Source organism: Eubalaena glacialis, chromosome 2 (genome assembly GCF_028564815.1).
Source record: "Eubalaena glacialis isolate mEubGla1 chromosome 2, mEubGla1.1.hap2.+ XY, whole genome shotgun sequence".
Lineage (NCBI taxonomy): Eukaryota > Metazoa > Chordata > Mammalia > Artiodactyla > Balaenidae > Eubalaena > Eubalaena glacialis.
The window spans coordinates 107050347-107075366 of NC_083717.1; the positions used below are offsets into that span (position 1 = coordinate 107050347).

The 25020-nt window shown below is 36.9% G+C and overlaps 1 protein-coding gene across 2 annotated transcripts in view; it reads right to left on the reverse strand.

Annotated features, from left to right (window-relative positions):
- Nucleotides 1-25020, reverse strand: part of GOLM2 (golgi membrane protein 2) — a 102358-nt gene that overhangs the window by 50242 nt on the left and 27096 nt on the right. For both annotated transcript variants that reach the window (XM_061182203.1, XM_061182204.1), the window contains exons 2-6: nt 13248-13302; nt 7422-7524; nt 5618-5708; nt 1509-1653; nt 1122-1202 (exon numbers count right to left, since the gene is read on the reverse strand). In XM_061182203.1, the coding sequence (XP_061038186.1) occupies nt 1122-1202; nt 1509-1653; nt 5618-5708; nt 7422-7524; nt 13248-13302 (475 nt within the window). The remainder of the gene's footprint in view (nt 1-1121; nt 1203-1508; nt 1654-5617; nt 5709-7421; nt 7525-13247; nt 13303-25020) is intronic.

A 25020-nucleotide genomic window follows, 5' to 3' on the forward strand; every position in this document is an offset into this window, starting at 1 on the left:
AAGTGATCACAGAGATTGAAAAGGAATAAAAACAGCTAAGAAGGACCAAAGATGTGCTGTTTCTTTCTATTTTCCACCATAATATATTGCAGTCAGTAGGGAGGGGTACCTATGATAGCCAAGAAAAATAGAAAAAAACTGAATGTGATTAGGATAGCAGCAGTGATACAGACCAAGTGGAAATGGGTAAGAAGTAGACACATTAATGGAGAAAAAGATATACACTGAACAGAAGTAGCCATAAAACAAGGGAAAAAAGTGAATAAGCTATTTAAAGTGTAGGGTGATTAACTGAAAAGAAACGCCAAGTCGTAAAAACCTATATAAGGGTATTACTATGCCATATTAAGGCACATCAACAACACAGCAATCTAGGAACATTTAGCCTGAAAGAAATAAGCCACACACTTTTAGTAAACATAAATAGCTGTAACATAGCATAACTGTCATGATAAATAACTCTGAGTCATCAAGAAAAAGTTCAAATATGTTTGACACTTTTTTTGCTTTATGCTTGACTGTTAAGGCAAAAACAAGTACTTTATACATTTTAGCAAAATTTTTCATAAAAATATACCCAAAACAATTATATCTTGGCAACTAATGGGGAGTTAGTTAACTGGAAATATCAATCATCCAGATATCTGTGACTTTTCTCAGGTGTTACTCAAAAAAACAATAGTCACATGATGGGCTTCCCTGGTGGTGCAGTGGTTAAGAATCTGCCTGCCAGTGCAGGGGACACGGGTTCGAGCCCTGTTCCGGGAAGATCCCACATGCCATGGAGCAACTAAGCCCGTGCACCACAACTACTGAGCCTGCGCTCTAGAGCCCGCGAGCCACAACTACTGAGCCCATGTGCCACAACTACTGAAGCCCGTGTGCCTAGAGCCCGTGCTCTGCAACAAGAGAAGCCACCGCAATAAGAAGTCCATGCACTGCAACAAAGAGTAGCCCCAACTCGCCACAACTAGAGAAAGCCCACGCGTGGCAACGAAGACCCAACGCAGCCAAAAATAAATAAATAAATAAATAAATTTATTAAAAAACAAACAAACAATAGAGTCACATGAAAAATAACATGATCACTTCAGTTAAATAGTCTAATAACTTTTACTTACCAATGGGAAGATCTTCAGCTTTTGCAAGGTCATTCTCTTCTATTCCAGGCATTCCCGCATCACCACCTCGTTTGATTTGTTCTGCCCAAGTAACAAAAAATATAATTATATAGTTTTCATTACATAAATTGAAAATATTTTGAAGGAATGTAACAATCAGTTTGTAGAGCAACAGGCTATATCAAATGAATATCTTTATATCTTGCTTTGGACATAGTTGTAACTCTATAAACTTACTGTTTTTTCTTCTCTATTAAAGGATCCAAATTTGAAACAGACACCTAATCATAACGGAAGTAAAATCAAACAATATTCTTTATGACTGAAAATGTCCACTTCAAAATGAGAAAAGTCAATATCCTATTAACACAAAATTAATAGTAATACCTTTCCCATGTGGAATATGATTGCTCGAGGGTTCTTCATGCTTGCCTGCAGCATTCTCAGCAACTTTTGGAATGTTTTTAGGTACTGCATGATGGTTTATATCCAATTCATTTCCATCTTTTGATTCAAACTTGTGGGCCTCTTGCTGTTAGATTAAGATTTGGTAACAGTAAGTATTTTTCAGTTCAAAATGTGAAACTATTGACACAACTATTAACTTAATATTCTGAAACAGTTCATTTTTTTGAAATACATACCATGGGTCTAAATTCTAAACACTTAGAGATGTGGGATATATAATTTTCTGTTCAGTTTTTATACCTGATATGAAGTCAGAGAATAAGTAATATTTTTTAAATCCCTATCATAAATGGCCTAAAATTTTAGGCAGAGATAATTCTCTTTGGCTATGCTGATAATTCTCTTTGGTGATTCTGTGAGAAGACAGTCTTGCTGAGCACTGTAGGTTGCTGTGGAGGCCTACAGTTTGGCACAGTCCTGGGTGCTGTGGGCAGAGTGGGTTCTGTATAGGCATATGTTGTAATTGAGCAGGATAGCAGAGAGCAGGAGGTTGGCACACAGGTGCCCCCTCAAGTGTGATAGGTGGCTACTGACATTGTCAGGCTTTTCCCCAAGTAGAAACAGCAAGGGTGGAAAACAGGCAAACTTCTTCCCAGGTGCACTGGCCACTCAAGCATAGGAAGGAATGGCAGAACAATGCACAAGTCAGTGCTCCCTGTAACCTGCTTCAACTAACCATATCTCCTCCTTGGAAACTTGAATCTTCAGGTTTATGATTAGGTCTGACTCAATTCTGTGGGGGGGCCAGTTTTCTCTTTTATATTGGTTGAGTTGCCTCGGTGGAAAACTGGGAGAGGCAAGGAGTCAAGTACACATGCTTGGGTTGCCATATTAATATTTAATGCATAATAATATTAACATTAAATGTTCTGTCAACTCTAAAGCACTATGCAATGCAATCATTGGTAACATTATAAAAAACAATAGTACTAAAAAATCTACAGAAAATCTAGAAAAATAGGAGCCAAATTGTAAGAATTTGTCACGATAAAGAAGAAAGGGTGCTTTGACAATCAGGTGTAGGTATTCCAGTGTACCTGGCAGATAAAATCAACAACAAACATTTGCACCATGTTTCATAGTTTACAAATTGTTTTCAAGTCTATCCTTTAGTGGAGACAAATGAACAGTTTTGGGATAAACAAAATAAAACTGAGGCTTAAAGAAGTTTAAGCAGCTTGTTCAAGATTACAAAGCTAGAGAAGTGTGGAAAAGGGATTCAAACCACAGTCTTTCTCATTCCCACAGTTTTTGGGAACTTGGTAAGCGATAGCCAATTCTGAGAGCTTAATTGCTGATGAGTGAAACGATAAACTGAAATTTCTGAACATGTCAGTATGAAGGCCAAAGGTGAGAAAATCGATGAGGTACAACCTGAGCAGCCATCCTGCATCTCTGTGCATTTTTGCTATAATGCTACATCATAAGGCTACTTCCATAATATTCCACTGCTTTTTGATGTGGATAAAACAAACAATAATAAACAAAACTTAAAAGTCAACAAACTACTGGTCAAAAATACTTTTCCATTTCAAACAGTTAATAAAGATGTTGTCCCTTTGATGATTAACGGCAATACCTTTATGTGAATGGACAATATTAAATACTATTAACAAAATAAGATGGCTTTCTAAACACAGTATTGTTGATTTGGTAAGGGGACCACCTAATTGTTTTTTTGTTTTTTAAAAAATTTATTTATTTTATTTTTGGCTGTGTTGGGTCTTCATCGCTGCGTGAGGGCTTTTCTCTAGTTGCGGAGAGTGGGGGCTACTCTTCGTTGCGGTGCGCGGGCTTCTCATTGCAGTGGCTTCTCTTGTTGCAGAGTGTGGGCTCTAGATGCACGGGCTTCAGTAGTTGTGGCTCGCTGGCTCTAGAGTGCAGGCTCAGTAGCTGTGGCACACGGGCTTAGTTGGTCCGCGGCATATGGGATCTTCCCAGACCAGGGCTCTAACCCATGTCCCCTGCACTGACAGGCGGATTCTTAACCACTGCACCACCAGGGAAGTCCCCCTAATTGTTTTTTAAATAAACTTCTTACTCTAAAATAATTTAGATTTATAGAAAAGTAATTACCCATCTCTCAATTTCCCTTAATGTTAACATCACATTAGCACAGTACATTTGCAAAACTAAGAAACCAACATTAGTACATTAACTGAACTCCAGACTTTACTTAGATTTCACCACTTTTTCCATTAAGACCTTTTTCTGTTCCAGGATCCAATCCAGGATACTACACTGCATTTATTTTATTTTTTTAATTTATTTAATTTTTTACTACATTGCATTTAAGTACTCAGGTCTTCTTAGTCTCCTCTGGTTTATAACAATTTACCTTTGTAGCATGAAAGCAATAAACAAATGAGTGTGGCTGTGTTCTAATAAAATTGTATTTGTAGACACTAAGATTTGAATTTCTTACAACTTTCCCATGTCATAAAATATTCTTTTGAGTTTTTAACCATTTTTTTTTTAAACATCTTTATTGAAGTATAATTGCTTTACAATGGTGTGTTAGTTTCTGCTTTACAACAAAGTGAATCAGTTATACATTTTTAAATGTAATGACCGTTTTTTGCTGATGGGCAGTTAAAAACAGGCAGGAGGTTGGATTTAGTTTGCTGACCCCTTCCCCAGAGTAATTTCCAAGACAGGAATGTACTTAGTTAAAAAAAAATAATAATCCCTCAATACAACTTATGCTTGTTTCATATAGCTTACAATGGATTTGTTCCTATGAAAAACAACTGAAATTTCACAGAATCAACTAGTTATAGTAGTTGAAGAACAGAGAATGAGGATGAGGAGTAGAATTAGGCAGTTGGTATGTCACTCTAGAAAGGAGAAATTCTCTTAAGCATCTCCATTCCTCCCCACCTTGCTCTATTTAGGGCAGGATAAGTGCAAAGAAGAACTGGAGTAGATATTAGCTAATTAATAATATAAAAATAGCCTAATACAGAAGAGCAGAAAGGGAGAACTACACTAGGCAGGAAAAAGGAAAAAGCTTATACACGTGCTTCTTGGGAGAAGAGAAGAGAGCAAATTCATCCCATTATTTATATACTGGGCTTGTAATAACACAATTGCAACAGCAAGCCTCTTGTCCCCTTCCTTCCATGTTCTACTATGCTCCTCTAACCATCCAGTGTTTCAATAATACCTTCTGACTGCCCTCAATGCCACCAAGGTAGCTCACTCAGGCCTGCCATCTTCCAGCAATCTATCCCCATGTCTCTTCAAGGAAGACTGCAGATAGGCAGCAGCCATTCCACTTTATAGATTCAAACAATGATGCCCTCAATATCATGCTGCAAAATAGTGAAAGAGCGAAGAATGAAAACCTGGTTTCCTTAACTTCTAGTCCTTTAGATGAGATGCTGCCGAAGACCAAGAAAAATATTTTTCACTATTCAATCTCTCTTAACTCTAAATCACAAGACTTTATACAAACCACAGCTAGTCAGATTAGATTATAGTGTATAAAAAATGAATGTCCTAATGACTAGTAAACTTCAGACAAATTCCCTCCATTTCTAGCAGGACTTTCATAATATATATCAACTGGAATTGTATGAACTAAAAGAATTTGCCACCCCCAAAATATGAATCAAAATAGTGGCTAGTGTTTCATTTCTGTGTTTTAAGAAAGGAATTCAGAATAACAAAGACTGATAATTATGGAAAATTTTTCTCAATTTTTTTCTATTTCTCAAAAGCATAAAATAGGAAATAATTGATTTTCCAGTAAAATGATCATCCACTTTACAACCTGAGAAATAAATAGCAAAAATTATTTTTAAAAGTCAGGTAAAAGATATTTAGCTCAAAATTAGTTTTAAGAGTTGAGGTTATACTTTTGTAAATGTCTAATTTACTCAGCAGTAAAGCCACTGCAAGTCACTTTTAAAATTGGCAGGCTAAAATACTTAAAAATATAATGTTTTATAACAAAAATACAAATTTTGACTTCTAAATTTTAAGATTTATAACAAGAACATATTTTAAGTATTTTTAAAATTTACCTTTTGTTCCTGCAAAAACTGGTCTGCTAACTTTTTAATATTTTCTTCATGCTGTGCTCTTAATTCCTTGATCTGTTGTCCACACTGAAAACTAAATTACAAGTCATTCTTTTAGACTATTATTTTGGATTGATTCTCAAAGATGTCTAGAAGTTGAAAACATACATTTATAAGGATAAAGCATTCAGTTAGCAGGGGAGTGGGTAGGGAAGGACAAAGAGCAGACATAAAAATAGCTCACAGTCAAAATTCTTACAATATTTGAATCTTTATTAGAGGATAAAAATATTGATAAAACTAATTAAAAAACAGAAATTAGAAAGATGAAAATTTATTTTTATAAGTTGTATTTATAAAGAAACAACTGTCAAAGTCAACTTCAATCATAGAAGAGAAAAACACTTTAAAAGAGAAAACTGTAAGACCAATATATAGTAATAGATAAGAAAAGCTAGAATTATAAGAGTTGATAAGGAGTGGCAGCAGATGATTCATCAAATAGTTAGTACTTTCAACACAATAATAAAAGCCTAAACCATAAGAAGAGCAAGAATGGAAAAAACTAATAAAGAAGAGAGAATGCAACCAGCAAGAGAAAATGTGAAGGAACAAAACACATAAAGATTGTGAATTTCCACTGGACAAGTAGTCAAAAACAAATAGATCATTCATGCAAAAAGAAACAAAGAATACATACACAGAAAAATGTTATCTTCCACCATTTAAAATGCAAATTAAACTTCTTACATGTATATATAGTACTATCTTATTACTATACTAGCAAAATTAAGTTAGAATTATAAAAGCCAATGTTGGTGGGGCTCCAGGGAAACATCTACATTATAAATTAGTATAGTCATTTTACAAAGCAATCTTTCATATACGTGATAAGAGCAACAAAATCAATAAAACATTCCACCTCAGAAGTTCTATATTTGAGAATATAACCAGTGAAATAATGTAAGAGGGAGAAAATGCTTTTTGCACAAAGATTTTTATAGTTGATAGTCTTAACAGTGAGAAAAGGAAAACTCCTACAATGGTCCAGCAGTTGGGAGAGATTAAACAAGCTTTGGTACACTAACCTGCTGGAATAATATTTATTTAATCCTAAAGATATATGTAAAATTACTGAATACTATTAGATTAAAATACATATATGTAAGTAGATGCATATTGATAACCTACAATAGTAAGAAGTCAGAAATGAATAAACAGTTTAAAATACAGTGAATCTTTCTAATTTTTGGTATGTAGACCCAAAAATACCTTTAACTGTAAAACTGATTTAATACACAATAAACCCTTTTAAAGAGTAATTCTAGAAAGGCCCCTAAGAGGTTTCCCAACCGCATCACCAACAGTGCAGAGGTGTAAGCAAGGGGACTGAAGTGCAGAACAGGAGAAGTAGCTGGTGCTTAGTCCCTCAGCTATTCTGGGGACATCTTCCAGTGCCAGCTTTATCTTCTGGATTGACCCTCGAAAAGAACCACAGAATCTTCTTTCAGTCTTTGCCACATCTAATTCAATAAAACTCAGACCTTGAAAGATTTTCTGTCTCACAATGAACTCCACTACATGGGTAGATTCAACATGCCTTGTAAGAGATATTTTCATGTTGTTCAACATATCAAAATAAAAGAGAGTGATTTCAAAGAGGCATAGAAAGATAACAGAAAAGGAATTTAAAAGACCTAGTGAAATGAAAGAAGAGAAGAAAAACAGAAGCCAGAAAGGAAGAAATGAATTGAAAGTTGGACAAATATTCAAGATTCATAAATATTTGTTGCATGTAGCATCTTACCTCTCATATTCTAACCTCTTCACAAGGTAAGTATTGTTCTTCCTATAGTCCTGGAGCTGGTCTTCCTGTCGAAGAAACTCCTGACGAAGCTCAGCGAGTTGCTCTATCCACAGAAGGTAAAAATCAAAGGAATGAAGTTTACTTTACTGCTTCCCATTGAGAAGGTATGGGATTTTCAAAAATTATATACAGGAAGTTAAATTTATATAATTAGTACCACATTTAATTGCCTTTCATACACATGCATGGGCAATAAAACAAGATAGCCTCAGTGGCTTTCACATAAATCAGAAATATTAAAAAATTACACATCTTTTCACATTAGGTAGACAGTATGCTAAGTTGTGGAAATAGTACAAAAAGAACTACCTATCTCTCTAAACCTTACTGCTTTATAAAAGTAGGGAAAAAATCATATTTTTTAGATGTATTGGCTATAGGTACAGAATTCAATTCATTCTAAATCATACTTGATTCCCAAATTAGGTACCAATCATTTTAGATCTCATTTCTAGTTCTGCTACTGAGGTTTAGGTCCACATATACCAAAATTCCATTTTCAAAGCTTATAACCTCCAGACTAGAGCTAAAAGTTTTAGCTGTAATGAATAACATGAAATTTCAAACTGGATAGTAAATTAAAAGCTGGACCAGATCCGCTTTGGGAACCTTTAATCCATAATCACTGGCCCCACATTTTCTAGTCACTCCCTCTTCATCAACCCTACAAATAAAAGAAATTCAGCCAGAGAAGAGAAATGTCAGTTTCTTGGAGAGAGGATTAAAAAATTAGCCAACAGCCTTAGCAGTTAAGCAAAAGTAATAGTTAAGAAAGTTTTAATTTTTATAAATGGGAACAGAGGTCTATTCTGTATAAGCAATAACTACTTATTAAGACTAAAGTATAATATCTAACCATAATGTACAATATTATAACTATAACATAACATCTACTTTTCATAGAGGGCTTACAGAATTAATCTTGTTACTTTAAAGGCACTCAAAAAATGCTTGTGATGTAAGTTTTTAAAAAGCAGATATAAACATATATTTATAATATAAAATATATCCATATTAAAAAAACAGATGAGAATAAAAATATATCAAAATGCTACCAGTCATTACACTTAGTGGTGGGATTCTGAGCATATTTTTTTCTCTACTTTCTAAATTTTATTGGGGAATCATAACTATGGTGAGGACAAAAAGTAAAAATGTTAAAGTCACATGAACGTTTGCTGAAGTATATAAAGTTTAACAATACGCATAACAATAGCTATTGTATAGTATTAATAACCAAATATGAAAAGTAAATGATTTACATAAAATGCTTATAGGTAATAAATATGCTTGCCTATTCAAGCCACATTTTTATTATTATTTTTTAAATTTATTTTTAAAATTTTATTTATTTATTTATTTATTTATGGCTGTGCTGGGTCTTCCTTGCTACACGCGGTCTTTCTCTAGTTGTGGCGAGTGGTAGCTACTCTTCGTTGCGGTGCACGGGCTTCTCACTGCGGTGGCGTCTCTTGTTGCGGAGCACAGGCTCTAGGCACACGGGCTTCAGTAGCTGTGGCATGTGGGCTCAGTAGTTGTGGCACACGGGCCCTAGAGCACAGGCTCAGTAGTTGTGGCACGTGGGCTTAGTTGCTCTGCGGCATGTGGGATCTTCCCAGACCAGGGCTCAAACCCGTGTCCCCTGCATTGGCAGGTGGATTCTTAACCACTGCGCCACCAGGGAAGCCCTACTATTTTTATTTTAATTGAGATATAACATTGTGTAAGTTCAAGGTGTACAACATGTTGATTTGATTCACTCACGTATTGTGAAATGATTACCATCATAGCATTAGCCAACATGTCCACCATCTCACATAATTACCACTTTTTTTGTGGTGAGAACATTTAAGATCTACTGTCCTAGCAACTTTCAAGTATATAATATAGTCTTGTTAACTATAATCACCATGCTGTATATAGATCACCAAAACTTATTCATCTTATAACAGTTTGTACCCTTTGACCAACATCTCATTTTCCCCACACACCTCCCAGCCCCTGGTAACCACCATTCTACTCTCTGTGTCTATGAGTTTAGTCAAGTCACATTTTAAATTTCTCTTCTTACTCTATTAATTCTCCAATATACAAACACGGTTGATTTCTGTAGTTTTTCACATTACTCCCACCCTAGATAAAAGTAACAAATCTGAGGTCAGGTATCCCTGAATAACACATTCAGCTTGCTACCTGATCCCTGGTCCCATCTACTAAGAAATAGAGGGTTAGAGGTAGCAGAACTCTGGCCTCAGCTATGGATGTTGAGTCTACAGAAACAATGAGATCCCAGCAGGAGGCAGTGACAAAAAGCCTTGTAGTTTACAGACAGTGTTAGCCAGTTCCCTGAAGCTGTACTCAAGAAGGAAATATTTTAGAACTGAAAGTTACTACAATTAAAAAAAAAAAAAAAGAAAAATCAAATCAGCACTACCTAGTAGCTACTAGGGAATGGACCTCAACTGGTGGTCAGGACTCATTCAGGCTTCTTTTTCCTACACAGTAAACTAACTGAAGCAGCTAAGTTTACCTTCAGAATGAACCTGAGGCTTAGTACGATTTTAAGATTTGGGATGGCTTCTCTGCCTCCCCACAAAGTTTCTCACTAACAATATTTGAAATACCTTTATCAGGAAATAAAGTTTTCATTTTTAAATGGAGATAAAAGGCTTAAAATTCAATTGACAGAAAAATAAAACATCAGTATGAGTGAGTTCGAGTCCATGTAAAATATCAGATTCTAACCTATTTGAATACAGGGAAAGGATTATAAAGCGTGCAGCAGACTGGTGCTTTGAGTGGGCCAAAATAAAGACTTGAAAGGGGACAAGTAGAGTTCTCTGGTGGTATAGTGTTTAGGATTCAGTGCTTTCACTGCAGTGGCCAGGGTTCAATCCCTGGTCGGGAAATTGAGATCCCGCAAGCCGTGTGGCGTGGCCAAAAAAACGGGGGCGAGGGGAGTAAACAGATCAGAAAGCAAAACTAAGGAAAAAATTTTCCTATATCACAATTTTACTTTCAACTGATTGCCATGTGTTTTCTTCATTTTGAACCCAAAGATACTCTGTGTCTAGTGTGGCTGCTCTAGGTCACCACAGCAGGATGCTCAGAGTAACTTTTTTTTTTTTTAATTTTTGGCTGCATTGGGTCTTCGTTGCTGCACGCAGGCTGTCTCTAGTTGCCGCGTGCGAGGGCTACTCTTCGTTGCAGTGCACAGGCTTTTCATTGTGGTAGCTTCTCTTGTTGCGGAGCATGGGGTCTAGGCTTGCAGGCTTCAGTAGTTGTGGCACGTGGGCTCAGTAGTTGTGGCTCGCGTGCTCTAGAGCGCAGGCTCAGTAGTTGTGGTGCACGGGCTTAGTTGCTCTGCAGCATGTGGGATCTTCCCGGACCAGGGATCAAACCTGTGTCCCCTGAATTGGCAGGGGGACTCTTAACCACTGCACCACCAGGAAAGTCCCCAGAGTAACTTAATATGAGATCAGGTCCAAGGTCGATTGTGCAGGGTAGTCTAGCTCTGACAGTAATATCAGGGTATGCTATAGAAAGATATGGCCATAATCTCTCAATTTAACTTCTAGGATGATCTTTTAAGGCCGAAAAAAAAAGTTTACTTCTGGAAATTTTTTATTGCAAATTTTCTTTCAGTAATAGGAATAAAAATAAGGTAAGCTATTCAAAATAAATCAGTGTATACTAGAATGTTAATTTACTTTCTCAGGCATTAAAAACCAACCCTAATCCTTTTATTTCCAAGAAAATATTAAAAGATTTTTTTTAGGATCTTGATGTGTATTAATTCCATTGTATCCGACATTAATGTCAATGAAAATAGTCAAATACAGATTTTACTGTCAACTTGTCAAGAAGTTTGTTTCAGTAGAAATAGTTCCCAGGGTGCAAAAGTCACATTAATGAAATTCAATCTCAAGCATCCAAGCTTCAGTAACTGCACTAAAACCAAAAGTTGCACGGTATGAGTTCAAATCAAAGCTTTTTTCTCTGCTAAAGATTATCATCAAAATTTCAAAACATCTCAAGATCTACTTCAACACATACAGCAAAATAAAGATTTTTACTCAGTAACATAGGCTGTCATTTTCTCTGACATGTACTAGCAAAAGCCATAGGACTTCTTATTCAACTGATCTATTACTATTTAATAAGAAATATACTTTGATGACAAGCAAAATCATTTGTAAAAATTGCAAGCTGGAAGCAGCACTGACAGTGTGCCATCTTCTGTGTCATCCTGTGCACTCCTGTGAGTCAAAAAGAGTAGAATATGGACACAAATGCAAAAATAAATGTGGCCAACCAGAAAGTAAATTTTTAACAGAAAATCAAAGCTGTCCTAAATCATAGATAGTAAAAAATTAATAATTCCTATGTTTGGGTTATAACACACAAATGATACTTCCTAATGGATTTGCTAGGTGAGAAGCAAAACTTACATAAATTACAAAGTCAACTTAGGTTGGCTTCTTCAAGAGGATGTTAAAAATGTATTACCTGGGATTTCCCTGGTGGTGCAGTGGTTAAGAACCTGCCTGCCAATACAGGGGGCACAGGTTCGATCCCTGGTCCGGGAAGATCTCACATGCCGCGGAGCAACTAAGCCCGTGCGCCACAACTACTGAGCCTGCGCTCTAGATCCCGCAAGCCACAACTACTGATCCCGTGTGCTCCAACTACTGAAGCCCGTGAACTCTAGGGCCCACATGCTGTAACTACTGAGCCCGTGTGCTGCAACTACTGAAGTCCGCGTGCCTAGAGCTCATGCTCCACAAGAGAAGCCACCGCAATGAGAAGCCCACACACTGCAAAGAAGAGTAGCCCCCGCTCATGGCAACTAGAGAAAGCCCGCGTGCAGCAACGAAGACCCAATGCAGCCAATAAATAAATAAATAAATAAAATTTAAAAATATATGTATATATTACCTAATTCTATCTAAATAGGTTTAAAATGGTTATAAAGATATATTTATGAAATTAGAGAGCAAGTATTACCCACATATATAAACTTAGAGTCACTGCATGCAAAGTTTTAAAATATATAGTGTTGTAATCAAAGGGTATGAGGGAGAAGCGGGATAGTCCTCAGACCCCAAACTCCAAAGGCCAGTGATAGTGTGCAGTAATGTAAGCAGACGATAGAGCTTGTTCTCTTTACCTATTATTTTTCATAAGAGCTTTAGTCATCTCCTATCACTTCATCTAAGTGAAAAAAATCTGTCTTCTTACTTTCTTTCTGTCTATCTACCTACCTATCTACCTACCTACTTATCTATCAAATCTGTCTCCAGGTTTCTTCCCAGTTTTTGTTGCAGGTTTCTTTGATCCCAGGGTATCTAAAACATTAAGTTTGGAGGATCTGTCCAAAGCATCCCTAGATCTGAATGGATTATTTTAGCAGATTGGACACAGTACAGAGGAATCATCCCTAACTTTTTCTTTAGAAATCTGACAGTCTCCAAAGCTACACCTCAATTTTCTTTGAGGATTCTTCTAACATTTCATTGCATGAACTCTGTCTACAGCACAAGATTAAAACGCAGACCTCAAATATTAACTTGCACTTATTATATATAAAGCAACATTAAAAATTTTTCATTATATCTTAAGACAAAAGGATAAATGTTTTGCCATCAGAGGAGCTTTGTTCAAAAATTCTATTTCATTTAGCTGTTTAACTTGAGGATTTCTTAATTCTTCAGGATTTTAGACATTTAGTGACCTTTATCTTTAATCTGTAATTAAGTTTCTTACCCTTTAAATGATGTATGTCTGCCATCTGATATGATATGTTGTTCTGCAGTTTAACCTGAAAAAAAAAATCATTTTCATTTTACTAAAGAATATGTAGTTTTGCTCATATTTACTTTTTTCCCTCATATTCACTTTGCGCTTGATCATAAGTACAAAAGAAAAATCCTTAAGTTATGCATACCACACCACTTTCCAAAAAGAATTAGAAATAAGTTCTGATTTTGTAATACGCATTTTAAATTTGCACAAGAATATTCATTTTACTTAATATATAGTATAACAATTTTCAAAAGTTTTTAAGTTTGAGTTGAATATTGCTTAATAGTATGGTTTTTCGAAATCTTACCGGAAGATTTTCAACTCTATATTAAGAAAAGAATTGTCTGAATCAATTAATGCCAAGTCAAAAATAATTACTGTTTATCAAGTTCCCACAGGATGACAGATACTACACAGGACCCATTGCTGTAGTTACTGTCCTCTAGGAGCCAGCATACAAGAGCACCAGGAACTTAAACGTGTACCAAAATATGACTCAATTTAAGGCTTACCACTTAATTTAAAAAGTAAGACAAGGCCTTGGATAGCCAGGATACCAAAGAACTACTGTGTCTCAGTTCTTGCTTAAACAGGTTTCACCTAATTGTAAAATGCAACTAAAATGTCACTACAAACAGGTTCTCTTGTCAACCTCAAGAGTAACATTATTTTGAAAGGTGCAGACTGATTCATACTGATCAAAAGCAGCACCATGAGTGGCAAAATGATTATGCTAAATACCACTTCAATCTCTAAAGAAAAAAACTTTAACTTTTCATCTTGAAATAATTATAGGTTCATAGGAAATTGCAAAGATAACACAGATGAATCCCATATACCCTTCACACAATTTCCCCCAATGGGTACATCTTTTACAACTATATGACATCAAAATCAGGAAACTGACATTGGTACAATGTGTATGTATATAGTTCTATGCCATTTTATCATATGTACAGATTCATGTAAACACCATCAAAATCAAGATACAGAACTATTCCATCGTCACAAATATCTCCCTCATGCTATCCTTTATAGTCAAACCTATCCTCCTTCCCCACTATACCTGATCCCTGGTAACCACTAATTTGTTCTCCACTCTGTAATTTTGTCATTTCAAGAATGTTATATAAATGGAATCATATAGTATGTGACCTTTTGAGATTTTTTTCAATCAGCATAATGCATAGTTGTATACATCAATAGTTCATTCCTTTTTATTGCTGAGTAGTATTCCGATATGAATGTACAATTGTTTGTTTAAGCATTCAACTACTTTAGAACATTTTGGTGGTTTCTAGTTTTTGGCTATCACAAATACAGCTGCTATGAAAAATTGTGTACAGATTTTTACATGAATATTAGTTTTTATTTCTCTGGAATAAATGCCCAGGAGTGAGACTGCTGGGTTGTATGGTAAGTCTATGTTTAGTTTTTAAAGAAACTGTCATGCTATTTTCCAGAGTGTCCATGACATTTTCAACTACGTTCTAAGAACTTATTGTGCCAAGGTACTGGATGGGAGAGTATAAAACAATTAGAAAACATGACAGCAGTCTCAAAGAATCAGTAGGCAAGGTAGCACCTAAACTAGTATAATTACTGTAGGATTTCAGAGATGATTCCTACCTAATATGATCAGGAAAGTTTCTTGGAAGGGGTCTTATCCGAATTAGGCATTGAAGGCTAGGTGAAACTCTAAATAAGTAGAAAAAAGCATTTCAGATAGAGGAGGTGGCATAAGAAAAGGTACAGATATAAGAAAGCATGAGACATATATGAAGACCCCACCAAAGCACTGTTTGGCTAAAGCACATGATATAGGGAAAACTATAATAATGAAGAAGGTTGGGGAAAAAGACTGGAGGGCCCTTCCACTGACATGAAATGTCCAGACTAGGCAAATCTATAGAGACAAAAAGTAATTAGTGGCTGCCAGGGGCTGAAGGGAGGAGGAATGAAGGGTGACCTCCTAATGGGCGTGGCGTTTCTTTTTGGGGTGATAAAAATGTTCTGGAATTAAATAGGGAGATGGCTGCACAACTTTGTGAGTATACTAAAAACCGCTGAATCGCACACTTAAAAAGGGCAAATTTCATGGTCTTTGAATTATATCAATATTTTAATGCAAAAAATAAAAATAAAAATGCTGAGGGTACTATGGGGCACCGTATAGGAAACTGGGGATAAAATAATGGATAAACACTAGGCACTCAAGTTTACTATTTAGAAGACACAGTCAAGTAAACAGGCAATTATAGTAAAATAAGTGCTATTATTGGATTCTACAGATGGCAGAACTTAGTAAAAGCATTTAAACCCAGCCTTGGGGGAATGAGAGGAGGTTTCTGGAGATGATGATAACTGAAATAAGTCCAGCAGGAAGAATAGTGGTTAGCCAGGTGGAAGTAGGGAGAGGGTAAGGAAACATGTGTCAAAACTTAGAAGTGAAAAACACTGCACATCACAGAAACTGCAAGAGTTAGGGGGAAATAACAAGAAGTATGTCTAGAAAGATAAGCAAGGTCCACATTACGAAGCGCCTTGCCAAGGAATGGGGATACATTCCACTGGCTATGGTCAAATTTTAAAGGACTTCAAACAACGTAATGAAACCAATTTGCATTTTTAAAAGTCAGTCTGGCTTCAGTATGATGAGTGGACCAGAGAGACAAGACTAGAGAGACCAGGTAAGATAGTAGGAGAATGGGGGACTACTGTTGTTTTTCAAGTGAGAGAAAATGTTCCTTTAAGCCAGGGGTGGGCAAATTATGGCCTGTGAGCCAAATCTGGCCTGCTGCCTGCTTTTGTATGGATGGCAAACAAAGGATGGTTTTTACATTTTTAAATGGTTGGAGAGAAAAGCCAAAAGAATATTTCATGAATTATAGGAAATTCAAATTTCAGTGTCTATAAATAAAGTTTTATGGGAAATAGCCCCACCCATTCATTTCCATATTGTCTATGGCTGCTTTGGAGCTGCAGTGATTGCAAAAAAGATCATATGGACTGCAAAGCCTAAAGTATTTACTATCTGGCCCTTTATAGAAAAAGTTTGCCAATCCCTGGTCCAAACTAACAGAACGAGAACAGAGAGATAAATATTATGTGAGAGATATTAAAGGGGAACAATGAATAGTCTAACTGATTGATTAGATAGAGGAGTAAAAGAAGAAACATTAAGGATGATGTTTAAATTTCTAGAGTAAGGGGACTAAGGTAAGACTGCAATACTCCACAATAGGGAAACACAGGAGAAACAGACTTGGGATGGGAGGGAGAAGTGGGGACATGATCCTTTTTCAGATTTGGACCTACTGAATTTGAGGCACTTGTGACACAGCCAAGATATCTTTAGTAGGAAGTTGGACATATGGGTTTAGAGCTTGGGCATAGATGATTTGAGAGTTATTCGCATACAGATGGCGATTAAAGCCATGGGAATGAGATCACTGATGAAAAGCTGCAAGAGGCAGCAGGAAAAACTGATACCAACAGCTATGTGATCTGCTGACTACTAAGAACTGGTCTCTAATAACTTCTAATTAGCCTATGTCTATTTTCTTTCCTGTTTCTTTTACAGTAGTCCCCCACCCACCCCAATCCGTGGTTTTGCTTTCTGTGGTTTCAGTTACCAGCAGTCTGAAAATTCCAGAAATAAACAATTCATAAGTTTTAAATTGCGTGCTGTTACGAGTAACGTGATGAAATCTGGGGTGACATGCTCCATCCTGCCTGGGATCCCTAACCATCAACATCACCTGCTTCTAACATCCAACCACCATGGCTCGATGATCCAAGATCACCCAAAGCAAGTGATCCTCCTTCTAACCTATCACCAAAAAAGTCAATAGTAGTTTAATGCTACGTCATTCATCTCATTTCATCTCACCACGTAGGCATTTTATCATCTCACATCCTCAAAAGAAGGGTGAGTAAAGTACAAGATATTATATTTTGAGAGAGAGAGAGACCACATTCATGTAACTTTGATTATAGTATATTGTTATAATTGTTCTATTTTATTATTGTTGTTAATCTCTTACTGTGCCTTATTTAGAAATTAAACTTTATCGTAGGTATGTATATATGTATGTAAAAAACATAGTATATATAGGGTTTAGTGCTATCCATGGTTTCAGGTATAAACTGGGGGTCTTGGTATGCATCCCCCGTGGATAAGGGGGGATTATTGTATTTTCATGATCCAATTTCTTTTTGCATTTTTTGCCCCTCCAAAGAACATAGCCATCCTTTATTTTTGTTTTCAACAAGTTCGCATTACTTTGTTTTTTATCCATTTTTATGATGCTCTTCCAGCTTCCTGTACTCTATTTTAAATTTACTTTTGAAAAAGCTAGAGATGCTATTCTTTTTCTTTTTTTTAATTATTAATTAATTAATTAATTTTGGCTGTGCTGGGTCTTAGTTGCGGCATGCGAGATCTTTAGTCTTGGCATGCGAACTGTTAGTTGCAGCATGCATGTGGGATCTAGTTCCCTAACCAGGGATTGAACCCGGGCCCCCTGCATTGGGAGCATGGCATCTTAGCCACCGGACCACCAGGGAAGTCCCCTATATCCTTATACTCTTAAAAAAATTTTTTAATGGAGGAGGGGGAGTTGAATCTACAGACTACAAAAATAGTAAAGGATATTATGAGCAGTACTACTTTATTCTTATCACTTTAATTTTCTCCTCAATCTTTTTAATTGAGAATGGAGACGCTGATCCCAATGGCTCATATAAAGTCCTCACATTTCAAAAGCTGCTCTGGAACAATATATTTTACATGGTATTAAAGAGAAAATCACAGCTTGTTTAAATAAAAGCCTTTCTTAATCCAAATAGAATGAATTTATTTCCCACCTCATTCTTTTGCCATGCAAGGATTTTCCAGTTAGCTTCTCAGACCCACTTTATGGCATATTGTTTCCTTGGCATCTCATGTTCTCTATTATTCCTGTCAGTCTTTCTTCGCACAAAAATCTTATATTCGGTGTTCAGTATTATCAGCAGGTACCAGTTCCCAATTTCTCTCACTTCCTATTAACACCAGTTTCATTGCGCTGGTTATCTCAACTTCCATATGCCTTTGAACAGAGGCACCACGGATTTGCTCATAGATCTCTGGTAGATCATTAAACCCAGAAGTTCTCTTCCTTCTACAATAATTTTATTATGTTGCTCAGTTTTAGAATCAGATGTCTACTACTAAATTATCTGTTCATCTTTTTGACACTGCAATATTACAGGCATCTGATATCTCTTCTCTCCACATATACAACCCAATCCCCCAAATTCTTATCTAGCTCCTAAAACAGTTTGACAAAGAATTCCTCTTTCAATCTTATCCTTTTAAGGCAATCTGAATGTGTTTTTACCTACCATGGCACTCCCTTGTATTTTTGCAAAATCTAAGAATGTAAAGCAATGACTTAATTTTGGCTTTAATCTTATGTTTTCTACCATCTTGGATCTGTTTAAAGACTTCTTCCACTTGGTTCCTGATTTTTAATGTTTCCTTCAATGTCTTCAATCTGTTTTTCTTTACTTTTATGCTTTTCATTAATCATTTCTGCATATAGATAGGTCTCTTTAGTTCTTTAACTTCTTTGGGTTTAACCCTCTGAGATCCTTCATTTCTTTTAATACTTCCACCACCTCCTCGCCTTCAAAAGGAAGCTGATCATTCCTCCTCATAGTTTTAATTTCCTTGTGTTCTACCAGGAATTTGCTTATGTTCTAAATTACTCTATCAAAACTTCTGAGCTGTTGAGAAATTAATTTGAGTTCTCACTACTGCATGATTGGAAAAAAGGTATTTCACTTTACCACATATATGCTCTGTTGAACTGGCAATGCTACAAAATACAGATGGTCCTCTGCACCCACCATTTTATATAAGGAACTTAAGCATACATCTCTGCACAGGGGCTCCTGGAACCAATCCCTTCGGTCCCGAGGGACAACTATACTTTCTTTTCTTTCTAAGTATATTACAGACAAGTAACAGTATATAAGCCCTAAGAAGTATTATTTAATCCTTATTTTATAAATGGATTCTCATTGGCTTCTTAGGTGCCTTCTTGGTTACTTTCAGACTTTTCCCATAATATCCTTATTTATAATATGCAAGAAAGACACCAAATAATCATTTTATTTTTAAATTTCTTTGGGGATGAGAGATAGATGTGTTTAGACAGACAGACACACACACATACATTCACAAACACAGCCCCATCTCTTTGCCTAATTTACATCTATGGTCAGACAGACTCCAACCCAGATTCGAATATATCCTCCAAACCCCCGCAATGCTCAAAATGCTTTGCCTGGCTTCAGAGTCTACTGGGGAAAGCTCATATTCAGTCCTTTCAAAAACAAAACATTTTTTTTATCACATGCAGCCCTATTTCCAACCAGAACGTCACTTTGTCTCTTTTCTACACCCAAGGTTTATCAGAAATGAGAATTCCATGAGAACAGAAACTGTCTCTCGTTCATCCCTGTGTCCAGTGTCCGGCATACCGCCTGACTGCAATAAACACTCAATAAGTGTTTGTTGAATGGCTCCTTAGACTTTTGTGTTCCATATTCTTTGTACTACATGCTCTCCCACCTGAAGCTGTACTTTATCCCTATTTGTATAATTCTAATTATCCTTCAATACTTCTGAACTCCCTCATTTATTTCCCTTTGTTATCAACTTCACTGCTGTAGTTAGGCTTTACATTCCCTCTCTCCTTCTGTAATACTTGTTTCTCCGGGATTTGGAGTCCATCTATAATAGGCCGATTATCCATGCTTCTTTTGGCCTTTTCCATGTTAATCTCTCAAAATGTGTTTATGATCCTTCCTGCAACCTCTTTTTTCCTTCTTCTTCTGAGGCATGTGTTCTTTATCTCTTTTTTTCAGTAAGAATTATCCTCTCCTGATATTTTCCTATAGCACTTCTTAGAGCTCACTCTCAGCTACTTCATCTATTTTCCTCTAATCTTTGTTCCTCTAATACCTAAAACTTAATCTTTATATTTCTACCCCCTCTTTCTGAAGCTCTCTTAATGCTTTCCCCATCCCACACGGCTACTGTGAATTAAGTTTGGCAGCTGTTACCAGCTCACTTGCTCTGCTTTTCTTTTCATTCTGGGACCTTGAAAATGGCTCAGCTGTGCACGCTTCACTTTCATTATGACCTGTTCTCAGGCAATCAGCACAACTATGACCACTGATCCCAAAGATTATATACAATTGGCTTTTTAGAGATGTCATTTCTGGCTCCTTTTTCTCCACACTAGAAACATTTTTCCTGATTATATCTCATACTCAGATGATCTCTGGAAACAATTCTATTTTCTGTAATATAATTGCCAAACCTGGCTGATGCTCAGAATCACCTGGGGAGCTTTAAGAAATATATATCCTTGCCTCCCCAACCCCACTCCAGTCCAATTCAGCAGTCTGGGGATGAGTCCAGGAATCTTTTTTTCTAAAAAGCTAAAGTGATTCTGATAAGCAGCCATGTTTAGCAATTACTCATCTATAGTATGTCTCTGGCTGGCACCTATACCAGCTGGATCAAAATGGAGTATCATTGGGCTTCCCTGGTGGCGCAGTGGTTGAGAATCTGCCTGCCAATGCAGGGGACACGGGTTCGAGCCCTGGTCTGGGAAGATCCCACATGCCGCGGAGCGGCTAGGCCCGTGAGCCACAATTACTGAGCCTGTGCGTCTGGAGCCTGTGCTCCGCAACAAGAGAGGCCGCGATAGTGACAGGCCCGCACACTGTGATGAAGAGTGGCCCCCACTTGCCGCAACTAGAAAAAGCCCTCGCACAGAAACGAAGACCTAACACAGCCTAAATAAATAAATTAATTAATATTAAAAAAAAATGGAGTATCATTAATAATAACTAAGTATTAAATGCTTATTCTGTGCCAGGCCTTGTGCTACGTGCTAATCAAGTATTATTGCATTTAGTCCCCACAACCACCTCTGAGATGGACTCTCCATTTCACAGATGAGGAAACCGTGCTCTATATCATATGCCTATGGTAGATTCTGGATATTCTCCCAAGTAGTCCCAGACCAAAGTCTGTGCTCATGACCACCATGCATATACTAGATCAGTAGTTAGTAGGTGTCTATAACCTTTTTTTCTTATTCCTCATACATTGCACATATATAATTCAGTCAACATTCCAAACACACTTGCAACTTTTAGTTGATCTGTCAAAGAATTAGTCTCTCTTGAAGCAAGTTTTAGTTTAAGCTATACCCAGTTACATTTTTAAAGAGAATAAGATAAGCAAGGTCTTTGGTCTTGGTTGGCTACAATGAATCACTACAAAGGTTTTTTATTCACTCATTCTTTTTTTTTTTTTTTTTTTGTAAGTCATTTATAATGCATTTACTGAATATGCACTATGTGCTAGGCCTGAGGATACGAAGTATTTGGTTTTGGTCTGTTAAGAAGAGTCACAAAAAATCACTAAAGTTTGTTTATTCATTCATTCATTCTGTCAGCCAGTCATAAGGAAAGCATTAATCGAACACCTACTAAGTGAAAGACAGTGCAGAAGGCCTAGAAATACAGCAATATACAAGAAACAGGAGAGAGGTCTGGATAAAGGATACACATTTTGGAGTCATCAGCGTAAGTGAAGTTTTCTGAGTGATTATGATTACTTAGGAAGAGAGTAGAATGAGAAGAGGATCTCAAATAGAAAACTATGAACTATAACACTTAATGATGAATAGGAGGGAAGCCAGTAAGGGAAACTAAGAACTGAGAGAAGAAAAACGGGAGAGTCTAGCATGATGGAAGCCAGGAGCACAGTGCTAGGTAAAAAGATGCTGAGAAATTAGGAATAGGGAGAGAAAAATGCAAATGTGAACAAAGACAATTCTCTGTTCAAGAAATGTGACTGGGCAGGGGAAGAAAGACTCAAGTATATTTTAAGTGCTGAGGAGCAAGTATAGATAAAGGGATTGAATATAAGAGGGAGACTGGATTAATAACAGGATGAGGTCTTTGAAAAGATAGAGGAGATTGGACCCCGAGAACAGGTGGAGAGGCTGGTCCTGGAGAAAGGATGAATCCTTCTTTATTCTAACAAGGAGGAAAGACATACGGGTGGAGATGTAGGTATGCCTGCAGATTTGGTAGTGTAGTAGTTCCTGTTCAATTCTTGGTCAAGCAGAAAACAAGATCACCTGTTGAGCTCAAGGAGAAGAGGAGTTTAAAGGGAGGCAGGGTCTGAGGAGGGTAGAAGTTTGAAAGTTGTTGGAATGAGTGTGTTGACTAGACATATGTAATTTGTAAGGTGCTGCTGAAAACCCAGTTGGGGTAGCTGATCATAAATTTCTGTAAGTACCAGTCTGGTTATATGAATTTCTCCAGCTGCACTTGAAATAGTCATGTAAAAGAATAATGGCAAGAAACTAAAACAATAGACCATTGAATCTTAGCTGGATAGAGAGGAAAGTAAAGAATGAACAGGGATACTGGAAAGGAAGAAGAAAAGGATCAGCAGTCTAGGTGAAGTTGGAAAACAAGTATAGTTTGTTCGGCAGTTCTAATCCTTTTTTTTTTTTTAATATATTCTCCCAAGAATATGCATATTTGAGGTTCACAAACTTTCAGTTTCAAGGATTTGAAATCTTATGTCAGGTTCATGTTACAATGAATTAATAATCAAGGCCTTTGGTAGTCATTAATGTTGGCAAATATTTCTAGCTCTCATCCCAGGCACTTTGTAGGATTGCTCCTCCCCATTCTTCTGAAATTGGGTTAAGGGAGGGGCAATGAAATGTGAGCAAAATGACAGGAATCGTTTCCAGGCATAAGCAATTATAGGGAGCACAGTTCACTACTCTCTCATTCTACCAAAGCCACCAATGTTTCAGATGGTGGCTGCTCAGTCCTCTAGGGTCGTAAAAGGACAGACACAGAGCAATGCCTCCAGTAGACCCACAAAGGGCATGATGAATGAGTGATCAATTTTAAGCCACATAAGAGGATGCAGATGGAGGACTATGAAAGGGAAGGAGAGAATGAGAGATAGGTAGGGAAATAAAGGCAGATTTGGAAGGGAAAGCAAGGCAGACCTGGAAAGTATGAAAGCAAGAGTCTCCTCCCCACCTGCCATATTCAGCCCATAAGACATTTCCATTTGCACATCCACTAATCCCTGAAACTTGAAATGTAAAAAAATCAAAAGAGTTTCTCCACAAATTAGCACCCTTTCTCAACTTTCCCATTACTTTCAGTGGCATCATCATCCTTTTGGTTCTCCTGCCTCTTACCTCTTCTCATCCTATTCACCAGTCCATTAGTGCCTACAACTACATGCCTTCATATGCTGCACAAGCTATTACCAAGTCGGGGGAATTCCCTGGCGGTCCAGTGGTTAAGACTCAGCACTTTCACTGCTGTGGGCCCGGGTCGGGGAACTAAGATCCCACAAGCCTGTGCGGCATGGCCAAAATAAATAAATAAATAAAATAAATAAAAGCTATCACCAAGTCCTGCCAATTCTTCTGCAGTTTCTCTCAGATCTGACCCTTAACTTATTCTGTGTTCATGGCAACCACCTACACGGAGTATTCTCAACTAGCTGCACTAGAATATAAGCTCCCATAAGAGCAGAGAACTTACTTGTTTGGTCACCCCTGTATCCCCTGGAATACTGCAGGCACTCAACATTATTACTGAATAAATAAATGAAGATATCTAATCTATCACTTGTCTTTTCCCACTTTTATTTATTTCCTAACCATAGTGAGAAACATCTTTGGAAAAACTTTGTTTTCCATCATCTTTCTTCTAGTCAAGATCTAACAATAGAATACTACTGACCCTAGCATAGACTATAAAATTCTTCTACTGAGGATTTAATGCCTTCCATAAGGTGGGCACCACTTTCTCTAGCCAGTTATCAGAAATGGTCACTTTGACATAGTCAAGTTAGTTTTAACCATCTCTAATAATTAAATTCCTCTTTCCTATGCCCATTTATCATCAGCAAATGGAGTGTCCTTCCCTTTCCTTTTTACTACTACAAATTACATTGCCTCCTTTAAAATCAGAACCAAAACTTAAATTGATTCTACAGTAGCATGATGTTAATTTTTACAGATAAAAATGTCATTACATTCACTGTCCCCCATCCTTCCAACAAGCTCCCAATTTTTTATGCTATTAGGCCCTATTCATACCTTCCACTTCCAGGTCCCCTCTAATTTAGTCATGTCCAGCTACCTCCTGCCAAGACTACCCACTACTGTTGCCAAATCCTGTTTTAGGTCTTGAGGGCACATTTAATTTCTTCCTATGTTGATTATTCAGTATATATTTATTGAGTACCTATTTTGTGTAAGTCACTGTTCTAAGCACTGGGGATACAGCAAATCAAAAATAGAAAAAAATTCCTGCTCTTGTTGATGGGGGTGGCTACAATAAACAAAGAAGTTACACAACACATTAGAAACTGATAACTGCTGTGGAAGAAATACATTAGAGATGGAGAAGAGGGGGGAAGGCCTCAACAAAATGGTGTTATTTGAACAAAGACTTGCAAGAGTGAGAATTACCATGTAGTTCTCTGGAGAAAGAGTGTCCTAGGCAGAGGGTACGAAGCCCTATCACAGGAGAATGATTTCTATTTCACAGAACAACAAAAGGGCCAGTGTGGTGTGAATGTTGTGAGCAACAAGAAGGGTAGTAAGAGGCA